This window comes from Pleurodeles waltl, chromosome 11, assembly GCF_031143425.1.
Source record: "Pleurodeles waltl isolate 20211129_DDA chromosome 11, aPleWal1.hap1.20221129, whole genome shotgun sequence".
NCBI lineage: Eukaryota > Metazoa > Chordata > Amphibia > Caudata > Salamandridae > Pleurodeles > Pleurodeles waltl.
This window is the reverse complement of record NC_090450.1, coordinates 504360165-504375816: the sequence shown is the minus strand read 5'-3', so window position 1 is coordinate 504375816 and position 15652 is coordinate 504360165. Positions and strand designations below refer to the sequence as shown.

The window sequence follows — 15652 nt, the reverse complement described above, 5'->3', positions numbered from 1 at the left end:
TAAATTATAGTAAAATGCATAATGTCATGGATAGTACTTATTTTGTATTGTTGTGAAGCATGTGTAGGTAATTTTGTCTGCCTTCCAGTATTAATACCATACAGCTCTTTGGGGTAAGAATTTGCTTTTTAAAATCGTAGACTATGGATCTCAATATCAAGACCTACACGCAGCCACTTGCAGATATCCAACTAGTGAAAATACTCTAACCCCCCAAAAAAACAAATTAATTGGTTCAGCCTCCTTGCCTGATCACATTTAATGCATTGTGAATAAGGTTGTGGGTCTCAAATCTAAAACAACAGCAACTGTAGAAATACTCCCCCCATCAAGAGAAGCAGCAGTATCATAACATTAGGGATTCAGAAAGCCCCAGGGGTTTGGGCACCTAAACAGGTACTCTTCTAGCCTCCCATTCTGTGGCAACCTCTTCTCGTCTTGCAGCAATTCGGAGAGGAACTCCAGAACTAACTTTTCATGCCATATCTATCATCAGCTAGTGATTCATCTGTTCCACTGATTGCAGAGTTTAACAGCCTTGTTCCATGGAAGTTACCCTTTAACCATGCTGTTTTTTCTCAAACCTGTATTAATACACTGAAAGAGGGCAGAAACACCTTTACAAGAAACGATACAGTAGTAAATGGCTTTTACTATCTTCCAGAGGAAGACTTTAATGCCCTCTGCTGTTATTGGACAATATTCATTTTATCTCAAACATGGTCAGCTCATGTATCCAGGTTGATTCCTTTGAACCCATGTTGACTTGGATTTGAGGCTACTGCTCATAGTCACTACCTTTCCTCTAAAATGCCATTGTTTCCTGTCATTTTGATAGGATGGTTATATCATTTTCCCTACTTGCTATTCAATTTGGAATCTCAGTTTCATACATTTTGTGTTGAATCACAAGCCTTTTCACACCTGTGGCTGGGAAAGACAATAAAATGATTGATGAAACGGTAGAATTAGTAATAACTAGTCACAATTTTGAGTGACTTCATCCAATCGTAATTTGCTCACTTGGCCATTACAGGCAAAAACCAACTGTACACAAATAAGTCTTGCCGCCAACCAAGAAGGTTCAGTCCAACTCAGACTTGAAGGCCACTTTCCTGGTGGATGAAAAAGCTTCTGGGGCAGCTTGTAAAACTTTCCCCCCTTGTTTCCCCTTGCTATAATGGCAACAGCTTATCCAATGAGGCTACATTACACTTTTTCTTGTTTCCTCTAAGTTGCCATTAAGAGGGAAAGCAGGTGCTCAAAGTAAATGCTGTGGTTCTGTTTAATGCACGCATTTTTATCCAAATTTTGGGCACTCTATCAATCTTATTGACTCCAGTGATTTGAGTTTAGTCTCTTAAGTGGCATCATCTGAAACCTCACCTACCAGCATTGACAAACTCTGGCACACACAGTGCCTGTCTTTAATCTCCCAAGGGTACAGCACAACCCAAAAGTCAGGACAGTGGCAGTTTGGAAGTGAGGATTCTTCAGCTGTGCACCCAGAACACGGAACAACATCTCATCACACATTGATGCAACACCAAAGAAATTATAATCCTTTGTCATCTCACCTTGATTTGTCCAATTTCAAATTGTCACCACGTCCTAAGGTGTACTACCTGAATATAGGGTTTAAAATCACATGCAAACTATTGTATTTTGAATATCAATGACTACGATATTGTGACTGTAAGAATAGAGTGGTAAGTACAGATTTGCTATACTTAACTCCACATCTGCGTACCCTGATGAAATGTATACCTATCACAACCACTATATATTTGCTAACAAGATCTACAAGCATAATATTAATCTACCAGGGTGACTGATTCTCTTCAATTGGATCTTTATTAGAGAAGACAGGCCAATGTATAGACAATATTGTGCCACCCTTGGGATTACATGGTTTCCTGAAAATAAATCTATTACAATGGATGTGAAAGCTTGTATACAGTAGTCTCACACAACTACGGAATGAAGGGTTCAACGCTCCAGCCGCAACATACAAAGATGCAGTTAACTATATGTCTCAACAACAAGTATTTCATATTCAACTATAATGTGTATCAACAAACTTCCAGAGCTTCCTTGAGTCACTCATTCATGCGTACCTCTGTCAATAGCTCCGCCAGTTTAGCGATAGGAACCTACCATGGGGGAATGGAGAGCAATTGAAAGAAGTTGAAAAAAAAGTTATAGGACTGAGGCATATTGAAGACTTCTTTTAGCATCCTGGAAGGGAGCAAAACATTATTTCAAACAATATTATGTAAGATAAGTGAGAATGTTACAAACCTACAAATTACCTTTGAGATAAATATTAGTCCTAGATGTGAAGGTAGTTATAGAAGAACTACAAATGCCGCTCCATAGCAAGAAGAGAGTGACTTATAGCTGCTTTCATGCAACAAGCGTCAACCAACAATCCACAAAATGGAGTATAGTATTTGAGGATCATTTGGTATTGTTCAACAGACAAGGACTATTGAAAACATCAAGAACAAATCCTTGAAAAAAAAGAAAGAGAAATATCCAAGTAAGGTATTGAAATAAACAGAGGAAAAGTGGATGGGAAAAGTCGATCTTGACCATTGTTAGGACAAGCACCGTCATTAAAATCACCAGGATCAGAGGAAGCAATTAAATCATCTAGCTAGTAATATTGTATGGAAGAGATTGTTAACATTTTTCGCAACCACTGGGCATAAATAATTGAATGATGATACAAGGAAGTAATTGGTGAAGAACTCTTGATCACCTATTGGAGGGCAACGTCAATACAAGATAGGTTAGTGAACAGCAATTCCAAAGCACCACAGAGAAAGTAATTGCCTTGTTAAAAGCAACATTGGAATCCACATTTGTACAGGATGCAAAGCTTGTAAAAATGAGTTGCATGCAAATGTATTAAAAACCGGTAGAAACAAATATACGTTTAAGAAAAATTTCACTTAAGAGAGGATGTATGAAGTTTGTTCATTCCATTTCTCATGTAAGACAATTTATATTGGAAGTACATATTGTCAGCTTAGGGAAAGAATATATTTTCGAAATTGTTATTAGTTTTTGTCTCTAAAAATAGTAACATCACCTTATAACCAGCATCAAGTTTCAGTTAACAGCAAACAATTGCCAGGGAAAAAAGTGGAGGGGTAGAAGAAGTAGTAATGCATTAACCGCTTGTGTCTGTAGCATACAGTACTTTCTAAGGTCCTTGCACAGTTGCTGAGTTTTTGTGGTCGTCTTTTCTCACCTCTACAAATTAGTCCATCTGTTTGCCGCACGTCGGAGATGTCAGTATAATCATAAAGTACATAGAAATCTCTCCATCATTCCCATATCTGATTGAATCTCCTGTGGCATCCCCTAGCTTCATGTTACTCTTTCCACTTGCTAATACAACTGCATGCCATTTTGTCATTCCTGTTTTGTGGGCATCTGCTTTTAACCCCAAGTCTTGGCCAAATCCCTTTTTGTCACAACCATTATAATACACAAAATCTAAAGTTTTGCTGTGTAAAAACAGTATTATTCAGGATCCTCTGTATCACAAATAGGGTCATCAGAGGCTGGTCATAATCCAAAATCCTCCAGAACTCTTGCAACACAGACTGCCAATAATGCTGTGTCTTTTTGCGGCCCTAGATTGTGTGGATACTTGTCAAATTCCTTAAACGTATTAAAGACCAAAGGAATAGCTGCAAGACATTAAGCAGAATACTTTCTGTGTATAGTGACATTTTTCCTCTAAGGGACTCACTCTCATGTTTGGAATTCCTTAATTTCTACTAGCAACCTAATCCAGCAGGCCAGTGGCTCTAAGCATAATGCAGAAAAAGAGGGGGTAGAGTGGTGTCCCGAGTCTTGTTCTTCTTCCCAGATGGAAATCATAGGAAATCTGCCGGTTGACTAGCACTGTTGCCGCCGTATCCTTATAGAGGAGGGCTAGAGAACGATGGTCCAATGTCAAATCTTTATATGTCAGAAACAGATAAGGCTTATCACCTTTTTTAGTGTCTAGTGAAAGTATTGCTAGATGTTTCATCAGAGACTTCATTTTAGCCAGCCAGTTATGTAACCTTCACATGTTCAGCCGGATGGAACATCATGGCAGAAATCCTGATGGTCCCTAAGTATAAGGGATGTTATGACTGTCAGTAAGCCTAGTTCCCGTGATTTTGCCAATAGCTTAATCTCCGCATTTAGTAATGAGATTGAGCAGTACAAGACACAACCTTCTCTGGTTTTCCACTCTTTGTAGTAGATCAGTGTAATTGTACCATGTCTTAGGCCTGGAGGAAGAATTCCTTTCTGTCTGACTCCCAGGTATTGGTGGTGCAGGTAGATATCCGAATAGTGCAGAGATTGTAGAAAACAACTGCCATTCCATTTCGGCCAGGTGTTTGCCCCGTTTTCATTTTTAATGGCTTCAGTAACTTCATATAGGGTGAGTTCCTTTTCTAGTTCCTGTTTGTCTTCTTCACTCAACTTTGGTATTTCTGGATCATCTAAACATCATTTGATTTCCTTATTTCTATTCATATACAGTGCCTCATAGCACTTAATGGCATATATAGCAAAGACATTTGTTATGCCTCTATCTGTTTCTCTATCCCCTCCCGCTATGTCAGCCCCCCTCACCCCCTCTAGCATCATGCTCCCTCTTGATGAGCCATGCTAACAGACAGCCCACCTTGTCCCAGACCTAGTAGGGTTCATGCTGTGTAGCTAAAATAAGTTGTGCTATATTTTGTGCCATGTCATGATATTCTTGTTTGAGTGCATTGATCCTTCTCAGCAACTGAGGATTCTGTTTATTAATTATAGACTTTTCCATCTGCAGAAGCTTCGATTCAATCTTCCTGATGTGTTCTTGCCTACAACTCTTCTTTTGAGCTACAGTATTCGGTATCTTATGTCTCATAATTACCTTGTAGGCCTCAATGTCTCCACTGTACACCGGGCCTTCTAAGCAAATGGTAAAGAGAAAGCTTGCTAGCCAGATACAACCTGAAATGCTTGAACCTCATGTCATGGTCTATACCCATGGAACCTCTGCATCACATGGTGACCTCTCCACTGATTTCACCAATTGATGTCAGCGGGCACCTCTGGCTGCTAAAGAAATTTCATGAAAATGTACTTTGTACTTTGTTTTCCCTGCATGGTTGTTCTGTTTTGAAAAGTGCAAGTCTCCCCCTAATGAGAAGGAGAAAGAAAAGAATGCAGAGCAAGAGGCCTATCTCATAATGGTTTACTCTTTTGTTGTAACTGTGAAACAGGATTCCACCTTATGTACTCGACACTGCAGACAAAAGTATAATTTCTATCTATACCTGGCCCCACAAAAGAGAAGCTATACTTTGGGGGGCTGTTCATAAAGACTGGTACAACCCTACAACATCTGCACTTTTTGATTCAACAAGTTTATAGGCTTTTTTGTATGTGTTGGAACATACGAAAAGCAAAGAGATCTTCTTTAAACATAAGTCCTATGTTGCTGATAGCATTTCCATAAATAACAAAGGCAATAAACTCTTATGTGCACTGTATCTGTTCTGTGGTCGGCTGTGGTTTATTGTGTTAACAGGAAGCAGAGGCCTAACACTTTATTAGATATTTTCTAGACAAATGTTTTTAGCCATCTCAATCAGTGTGAGCATATAGATTTACACTATATAGTTTACCAGTAACTTCACCTGCTGCAAAACCAAACAGTAACTTTCTGATACTGTAGAGGGTCTCTATTTTCTCTTCTGTTTCCAGATACAGATCTGAAAATGTAGGAACTCCTAGATAATCATAATTAAGATTCATTTTAAGTGTTGCTGCACACTCTGTCAGATGTGCCACGAGTAATGTTACTATAGTTGTCTCCTCTTCTTTTGAGGCTATTCCCTTGATGGCAATGTCAAGGCCCTCAGTCAATTAAATTCATCTTCCTCCTCTTTTAGTCTAAGCCCAGATTTAAGATGGCCTAGCGCCATCTAATGACACATTAGCATAATTTTTTTAATGATAATGTGTGGTTAGATGGCTAAAAACACCGCACCATATTTACAAAGTGGTGCTATGCATGCATTGCGCCACGTTGTAACCCCATGCGCCACATTATGCCTGCGCCAGACACACATTAGGGGGGTGCGAAAATGGTGCAAAGAAATCTAAGAGATTTCTTTGAGGCATTTTTTTCCGGGATTTTTAACGACTTCTTACAGCAGTCGTTAAAAGAGGGCATGCTATTGTTTTCATTGGGCCGTATGTAGTGTTCAGGATTAGCGCCAACATTTTGGCACTAACCCTGAACAGTACATCAGTAGTGTCAGTCATTCTGATGCTATTGCCCCCTACCCTGCGCCATGGTGTGCCATATTTTAAATACAGCCCACATATGGTAGCTGTGGGGCGCAAGGGACCGCAAGAAAAGTGACGCTATGTGCAATGTATCGCCACTTTTCATAAATCTGGCCCTTAGTGTTTTTGCCACAAAGCGTACAGCATTTTGAGTAGGTTTGTTAACTCTGAAGCACTTTAGTATTCTCATGTTAGTTCCTCTCACTGGGTTATTTGTTCAGTTGGAGTGTAGTCATTTTATTGCATAGAAAAAATACATGTTTCGTTGCAATCGAAATTCACAATAAATAAATAAAATCAATTCTAAAACAAGAGGCCAGTTGTGTATTAAATAAAATCACTTAGATCCTAAAATTATATGGAGATGATAGGTTAAATCTAAAAACCTTGTGAATTTGACAATAAAGCCATGATCGGGCATTGAAAAGCAGTATTGCATGATTAATCCTTCCTATGCTGGATTTGACAAATGGCTCTTTTAGATATTCCCTCCTTATATCTAAAATAGATTGACATAGACAAATTAAGTGCTAAATCGAGTCATCCCTGTATCCTCACATATTTCAGCATTTGAACGGTGAAAAGTGAGAATGCCAGGCACCCTCAAACTGGAATATTGAGATATAAAATAGATGGAAACTTTAACATTTGTATACAAGCGGACTCCAGCGATTAAGTCAAATAATATTTCTTGGGATTACAAAAGGAGTCTAAAATGTAGTCTACATGTTTGGCATGTAGACTACATTTGCCTGCCAAATAGTGTCAGTTTGTGCAGAACTCTAACGCGAAATGGCAATTTGTCAATTATAAAAGTAATGCACGTGGTTAATTTCTGAAGCTAAATACCCGTATTTTGCCTGTTTAGTATTGGGAGGTGACAAACTGGCGAAAACATGGCAACCTTCATCAAGAGAGCTACGTGATAAATGTCTATATTCTTTTTCTTCTGAGGGGTCTGAGCTAAAACTTTGGCTCCTCATTTGTGGCCATCAGAAAGAGTGAGATTGAAACCCATTGCTACAGATTGGTAGTTGACAAGAAGTCCATTAGTCCTTTCAAAGAGAAGTGGAATTGTGGCACTGCTTCCAAAGTATATGTCACTTTTAAAGAGGAACCAGTATCCTAGAAGAGATTGTGAACTGATCTAAGAACAACTCGAGATAATACATAAAGTAAACAGATTTGTGCATCAGCCTTCTAAGCAGAGAAGGGGCTTAGAATTGTGCATTTTAAAGTTTTGCAATCACATTCATCCGCTCATTTGCTGATACTTGAGATTAATTGCTATGGAAATAATTGCTCCCTTTCTTTTTATTGTTATATGTTTCCTTATAGAGAACCGCAAAAAAGTGCTCCATTCCCTACAGATCTGTGGACTCCACAGCCAAGTGGTAAGCATGACATTGTAAAAACCCCTAGTAGTAAGGGGAAACTGCTAGGATAATTTAGGGACTGCCTCAGTCTTTATGAAATGTGTATTATTCGGTAACTCGGTTATATATTTGCCTAGTCACAGGCAAAATATTAGTAGAGTTGTGGTTGTGCACGCTCATTGATTTCAAATTAATACATGGGATGGAGTGTCATGCATGGGATGGAGTGTTAGTTATCAGAAGAAACGCATTACTTGGAACCTGGTTCACAGACTTTTCTTCTATGAGTAGGTGTAGCACACTCCTGAAAATTCCACAGTAAGCCAGGAGAAACACAGCAGTACGTCAATTTTAGTAAATCAGATACTCAATATCTCATACAATGCCTGCTAATGTAGTGTGATGGTGCAAGGTTATTATTTTGAACATTCATGCCATACGTGGATTTTACAAACAAAGGGTAACTGTCATCATTGCTTTTGGGTATTGTGTATTCTGGAAGACAGTTCATGTTAACCCTGAAGATAGATTATATTCAAGGCCTTTTTCTGCCCGGGACAACCTGTGTTATAGGGCTTACATGAACCGAAAGGATGTTGGAAATGGCGCTGCCCAAACTGTGCAGCTTCTCTGACATCAAATCCACCAGCATCCAGTTTGCCGTAAAGGAGTGTTCAGGGGAAGAGTTGATGGTCAAGGATGTAATAGGCCACTGCGGTGCAGGGGGACCTCAGCCTTTCAATGGTCCTAAAACCCTTGATGGGGACCCAATTCCACCCAAGACCAATGAATATTTGTGAGATATGGAAGACTAAGGGGCCCCTCTTCACATTCTGTAGGGTGACACCATTATTTTGAATAACGCCATTGTTGATAGTGGCTCTGCCATTGGGATGTGTGCATTCCCATACTGTAACTAAAGTGGCCAAACCTAGAGAAGGGCAGATGGGTCATTTTTTTCCCTTCTCTAATTGAGACCAGTAGCCACAATGTTTTATTATGTAACCATCAAAGCACTGCAGCAAGTAAAGGCTGACCTAGTCTAAGGCGAGTGAGCGAGACAAAACTGTGACCTTTTAGGTCTCTCTCTCACTTTCATTCTGCCTCTTACACACATACACGCATTTACACAAAACACTACACATAATATTGCAGTTTTAATGTCATCACTAGAAGGAATCTTTAGCTGGGTAAAGAAGTTTAGGGCCTCAAAAGCTGCTTTGCAGCTATAGCTCAAAATAGCAGACATTGAGGGTGCTAGAATCTTACTTGAAATCTAAAAGAAATGGATTGCCCAAAAAATGGTGGCTTTTATCTGCACTCAGCTGTACTCAAAAACATGTTCAATGTTTCTGGATAATGGTGGCATAGGATAGTAGAGCAGTGGAACCAAACATACTTTTACTAATTAATACCTAGGGAAGCCTTGGGGTCCTACTTCCTTCACTGTATTACTCGAACAGCACAACTGATTCACTAATTCACCCTAACTTGCCTAGCCTCCAGAAAGTTGAACCATTTTGTCTTTCTAAAATGAGGTATTCTTTAAGCTGTCTTAAAAAGGGGAAACTGTCACGCCCTGCCAAGATTTCACTGGATTGCTTAGAAATGAGCCAACAACCTTCTCTGTGCTTTTTCAGTAGTCTTGACTGTTACAATGCAAGGTGTTTAAGTATTTCTCTGGAGGGGGAGGCGTTTTTGGGACAGTACAGTGTGAACAGTTTGACTACATTTGAAAAGAAAATTCATCATAAGACTGTGTCTCTCCTCCAAGGTGTTCCAACCTTCTTCTCCAAGTAGAACTCAGAAAATGTGGCATTTCCATCCTACTGTTCTTAAGTTGGTACTATTACATATGTCTCTGGACCATTGAAGAGATCTCTTTTTGGTCTAGTGTGCAGCTAATTTTCCTTGATCTAAACCCATAGAATTGCTGTGTTTTAGAGTAGATCTTCTCAGTGGTGTAACATTAATGACATTCCCCCTCCTGCAGAATATAAAGAGGGGCCTCTGAGTCTCCACTATCTCACAGATATTCATTGGCCTTTGGCAGAATGCCCCCCTCTCAAGAGTTTGGGAGCCCCTGAAGGGTTGGGGCCTCCCCTGCACCACTGCACCTGGAATTAATTTATTGACCGCTAGGGGCTGTTATTACTTTGCTGGCATAAGCACCAAGGTTTGCGAGCCTTACCTTGAAGTTATGTACCCTCCCTACACCAAGTCACTTTACTCTGCAGGATCTACCAATTGTGTGGAGAAAATGGAACAGAATTATAGCCACTTCGGGTACCCGCTTGTGCACTGCTGATAAGACTGACACAAGTACACACTTTCTCCTGTTTTGTCCATTATAGGAAAGGGCAGGAACATTTCATTTGCACAGTCATTTTAACATTAGATGTGTGACTGATGCTCTTGTCCTGTGCTATTTAAGTGACATTGCTTGCTGCTCCTTGTCAATCACTAAGGCCCAGATTTGCTAAGATTTTGCTTCACAGTTGTATCACTGTTGTACCACAGCCTGATGCAGAATTCATTTAAGGCATTTACTTAGACGCAAAGTTAATTTGCATGGCTTTGTGTTGTTTAGTAAATACTAAGTAACCAACTCAGCACATAGCACTGCCTTGCATTACTTTGTGTTGAGTATGGTTACATGGGTGGATTATGGGCATTCCCGTGCATCCCTCTATGTATTTTGGTTCAATCCCAAATTTACAAACACTTGTAAATCAGAATTTGCACCAAAATGGTGCGTCTACCCGACAGAGGCACAACCTGGAGAAATATCTTGATTTATCCTTGTTACTTCCTCTTTCTATACGTCATGCACTCTGCATCACTCATATATAGAGGAAATGTTCTTTTAGGATTGTTATTGTGCAGAAAGATATGCTGCCTGTGCACAAACAATCCTGCCTGTAACTTAGGCACCATTGCAGCATGATGCAAGGGTGCATCCATTGGCGCTAGGCAGCACACAGTGCACCAGCGCTAGGCGAGAGCCCATTTCTTCTCTTTTCCTTTCATGTGACGCAATGCAGCAATGTGCCTTGCTGTGTTGTGTGGTGAGGAAGAAGCTGGATACTTCAGCAGAGTTCATAAAGTAAGTTTATTTGCAAGGACACGACCCTGCGTCCTGCCACATCCAAGAGAGACTTAAATTGTCTCCTCTGGAATGTCCTGACACAGGCATTTGGCCAAACACAGAATGCGGCAACACTGTAAATCATAACACATACTTTCTCCTTGACCTTATAATACCTTTTTTCCTAAGACAAAGGATAAAACAATACTACATCTACAAAATAAAGAAAATGAAACAATAAACATTAATTTCTAACATAGTCATCCAAGTAAGCTGGAGCTTTGTGGGATCTCACACTCCTACAAGTACTAGAACTTTCTTTAGGAAGAATAGAAGAATCATGTACATAAATAGTTGTTCTCACACTCCTAGAAATATTAGAATTTTCTTTAGAGAGAATGGATGTATCATGTATATCATTAGTTTTTACTAACATTTGTTGTAGACCATCTCTCGCCTCAGAAGTCACCACTCCACTTGACAGACTCTGAGCATTTTCAGAAGCACTTGTAATGCCACCTTTATTCACGTGCCCGTTTTCCAAAAGAAAATGAGATCCAGAAGACTCCTCAGTCACTCTTCCAGTACACGCACCAACCTTCTGGTACAACGCTACATTCCTAATATTCCACTTCTCCCCTCCTTTCACTTCAACCTGAAACCTGCTAATCTTCACGATGCGAACGGGTCCTTTACTTTAGAGATACCACCTTTGATCCGTCCTGATTTGATCTTGACCCAATCTCCCACATTCAATTTGGAACTGCAAGGACTGTCCACACGCCACTTCCCACCAAATTCAACCCACTGCTGAAGCCAAGAAGGAACTAACTTTGAACCAACTGAAGGCCCCCTCATTACCTGAAAAAGACATTCGTTGGAAATGCTGTGAATCGTGGTACGATAAGCGCATAACATTTCAGAGACGGACTTCCGCACACTGCAATGATTGGCTAAGGCTAACTGAATAGTACCCTTAATCAATCTATTAGCTCTTTCCACCATACCATTAGATTGAGGATAATACAAAGAGGTCCTAGAATGTCTCACCCCACAATGTCTCAAAAATGGACACATCTCATTGAACGTCAATTGGGTACCATTATCTGTTATAAGGACCAACGGAATACCTTCCTCCAAAAATGATCTCATCCAAAATCTGTATTACTGTACTTGTGGTGATGTCCTTGACAAACTTCACTATCAGCCACCTGGAATGCACAACAACTACTACTACAGCAAACCTAAAATCAAACGAAAGCTCAGCAATCGGACCAATGAAATCCAAACAAATGGTATGCCACGGTTTACCAGGGTCTTCAGTATGCCCACTGGCTCTTCCCACACCTATTTTCAGTCTCTTCTCACTTTCATTACACACACTGCACTTCACAACCCAGTCTTTGACTTGCTCATCCAAACCTGGCCACCAAAACACCTCTTTTAACCTTCTGCAAGTTAACCCTTGGCCTAAGTGACCCTCATGTGCTAAACCAAACAACTTGAACCGCAACCCCTAGGGTGGGACATATTGATCACCATGCATCAAAACACTATCTCCACAAAAGGACAACTCATTCAAAATACAAACATACGGTCTCACAGAAGTGGGTAAGGTACTCACCTACGTCAATCACCGACGCCACAGCATCTTCTGTCTCACTGTTCTTTACAGACTGTGCATCAACCTTTTCCCAGTCAAGAGACAGTCTAGACAAACAATCAGCTTGGGCATTCTTCCAACCTTGGACAAACTCTACCCTGTAAAGATATTCTTGCAACCTAGCCGCAAGTTGAGCTAACCTCGCTGAACCCTTGCCAGCCCCACCAGAAGACAAGATCTTAAGCAAAGGTTTGTGATCAAACTCAAGACCCCACAAATATGTCCTAAAGTATTCAGCACCCCAAGCCGCAGCAAGCACTTCACGTTCGATCACCAAATAATTACGTTCAGCCTGAGTTAATGTGCAAGAAGTGAATGCAACTGTCTTCTCCTGATCCCCATGAACTTGAGATAACACAGCACCCAATCCAGTTGCACTCGCGTCTACTGTTAAAACAGAACGCAACCTAATGATAAACGCAGACAGTATGTCGCCATCACAAATCTCATTCTTGATATTTGCAAAGCAGTCTGACTGTTCACCAGCCCACAAAAATCTACTCCCTTTCTGCAGCAGCTTCTGCAGGTTTTCAGTCTTGTCAGCAACTTTGTTCACAAATTTAGAATAATATTCAATGAGGCCCAAGAACGACCTTAACTGGTCCTTGTCATTAGGAGCAGGTGCCAACCTAATGGCTTCCAACACACTCTTCTTAGGTTTGATGTTCCCTTTTGAGATAGTATATCCCAAATAGTCAATTTCTTCAGTCACAAATGTGCATTTCTCCTGATTTAAACTCAAACCAGATTCCCCAATGACCCTCAAAACTTTCTTCAACATACGATTATGGTCATTTACAGTTTCTCCTACAATTAAGATGTCATCTTGAAAGAACAGCACGTTCTTGAGATTGCCAAAAATATTAGTCATCATGCGGTGAAACACATTAGCAGCTGATGCAAGGCCAAACGGCATAAGAGTGAACTGGAAGGTGCCTTCATGGGTAACAAACGTTGTCAAATGTTTTGTCAGAGAGACCAGATCCTCGGGGTCTGCGCATGTTCCCAACATGTCCACTACTAGACAGCTCCAAAGCTCCGATAGAAATATCACAGAGCCTGAGAGAGTCCAGGTGGGGGAAAAGGGGATTAGGAAGGGAACAGCTGGGAAGGAGACCTGTAGGAAGCAAAAAGTTAAACAAAACAATATCAAGATATAATCACATTGACTTTCAATAGACTATGGTTCTAAGAATTCTCATACTGTAACCATGAATAACCTAAGAAGTGACTATATCTAGGCCTCAAGAAATCTGGGTACCTGGAAGAAATCAAGAATGGGTTAACACAATGTTTCATATGAGCTTTTCATGAAATATAACATACTGTCTAGAATACAAGAACCTTCTAGAATAATGTTTCAGAACAAACGTTGCATTTTTACATGAGGACAAAAGACTATCTGAAACATTCCCTGGAAAACAATAGGAATTGCACTACAGACCTAATATGCACAAAAGGTGTCACATTTTGAAGTAAGCATCTTCACAGAAAATCCAAAGTTCGGGGTAAGTGTGTGCTCCTCAACAAAAACAACACACCAAAGCTTTAGATGCCAGGAAATGATCGCGCACACTGTTGCCGGTCTAAACATCACGTTTTACATGCTGGAAATGAATCGCGCACACTGCCGATTCGAACAAGAATATGCAAATGCCATAAAAAGATCGTGCAAGCTGTTGCCAATCTGAATATCAAGTTTTACATGCGGGAAATGAATCGCTCACACTGCCGATTCGAACAAGAATATGCAAATGCCATGAAAAGATCGCGCAAGCTTTTGCCGATCTGAACATCAAGTTTTACGTGCGGGAAATAAATCACGCCCACTGCCGATTTGAACAAGAATAGATGCAAATACCATGAAATGATCGTGCAAGCTTTTGCCGATCTGAACATCAAGTTTTACATGCGGGAAATGAATCGCGTGAACTGCTGATTCAAACAAGAATATGCAAATGCCATGAAATGATCGCGCAAGCTTTTGATCTGAACATCAAGTTTTACATGCGAGCAATGACTCTCGCACTCTGAAAGTTTCATAAGTAGGCCCAAAACTCCAGAGTCTTTGAGAACGGGGTCAGGGGCCCAGCCTGACCTCTGCCTTACCGCCCTGCTCAAGGATCACCAATGTAATGCGGGGCAGGCCTGGAACATCAAGGTAGGCCTCCGGAACAAGCGCTCAGGAAGTTGCTGCTGCTCTGCACCGGGACCTCTGAATAGTGAGCATGTCGAGCTGGGTTGGCTCCCTTATATAGAGTCTGGCCCAGCCCACAAACCACACCCAGTCATGCTGCAGGGAAAGCTTCTAGAAGGTCCTAGAAAGGGACCACACCCTAACACACTCAGTAAGCCTTCAGCAATGCCTTGCAAATGAACAGTTATTGCAAACATCATTAATAGTGTTTTTCAAAGATAAACTCTGCAATGCAAAAGGTTAACATACTGCATATAAACTCAATGCATGAATTATGCATTTGCATAAGGACTGGGTTTTTGCATTTTTGTCACCCGTAGAGCGCGCACTGTCCTAATGTTGACATGTTTGGATTCAGGGTGGAGTTTGATCTGGTGGTAAGCAGTCTTCAAATCAAGCTTTGAAAAGTACCTCCCATTTTTAACTTCCGTCAACAATTTGTTGATATTGGGCAGAGGATATGTGTCAACTACAATGTTCTGATTCAGCAACCTCAAGTCAACACATAACCTCACCCTCCCATCTGATTTCTTAGTAATTACCACTGGGTGAAACCCAAGGAGACACCTCCACAGGTTCAATAATGCCTTCAGACAACATATTGTCAATCACTTTTTTACTTCGCTCCTCACAACAAAAAGGATCTTGCGTACTTTGTGTTGCCTGGGTACAGCATTCTCTTTTAAAATTATCTTGTGTACATAGCCTTTTAAACATCCCAAAGTTTTTCTGAAAACATGCTTTGACTCCTCTAAAATATCATGCAACTGTACATCCTCAACCGCAAGAATCTTGTGAGGTGCCCTTGGATTGATAACAATGTTGAGATCAAATTGATGCATCCACTCTAAGATAGGTGGACCATCCGAGGCCACATAAATTTTCCCCATGATACTCCTCCCTTCAGATCGTATTTGCTTTACTATATACCTCAACAATTGAATTTTCCCACCTTGGTAACCACCAGG

The 15652-nt window shown here is 40.5% G+C and overlaps 1 protein-coding gene across 3 annotated transcripts in view; it reads left to right on the top strand.

Moving 5' to 3' along the window:
- The window catches only part of LOC138265818 (ubiquitin carboxyl-terminal hydrolase 12A-like), a 735388-nt gene that overhangs the window by 578347 nt on the left and 141389 nt on the right, over positions 1-15652 (top strand). For all 3 annotated transcript variants that reach the window (XM_069213886.1, XM_069213884.1, XM_069213885.1), the window contains one exon: positions 7699-7754. In XM_069213886.1, the coding sequence (XP_069069987.1) occupies positions 7699-7754 (56 nt within the window). The remainder of the gene's footprint in view (positions 1-7698; positions 7755-15652) is intronic.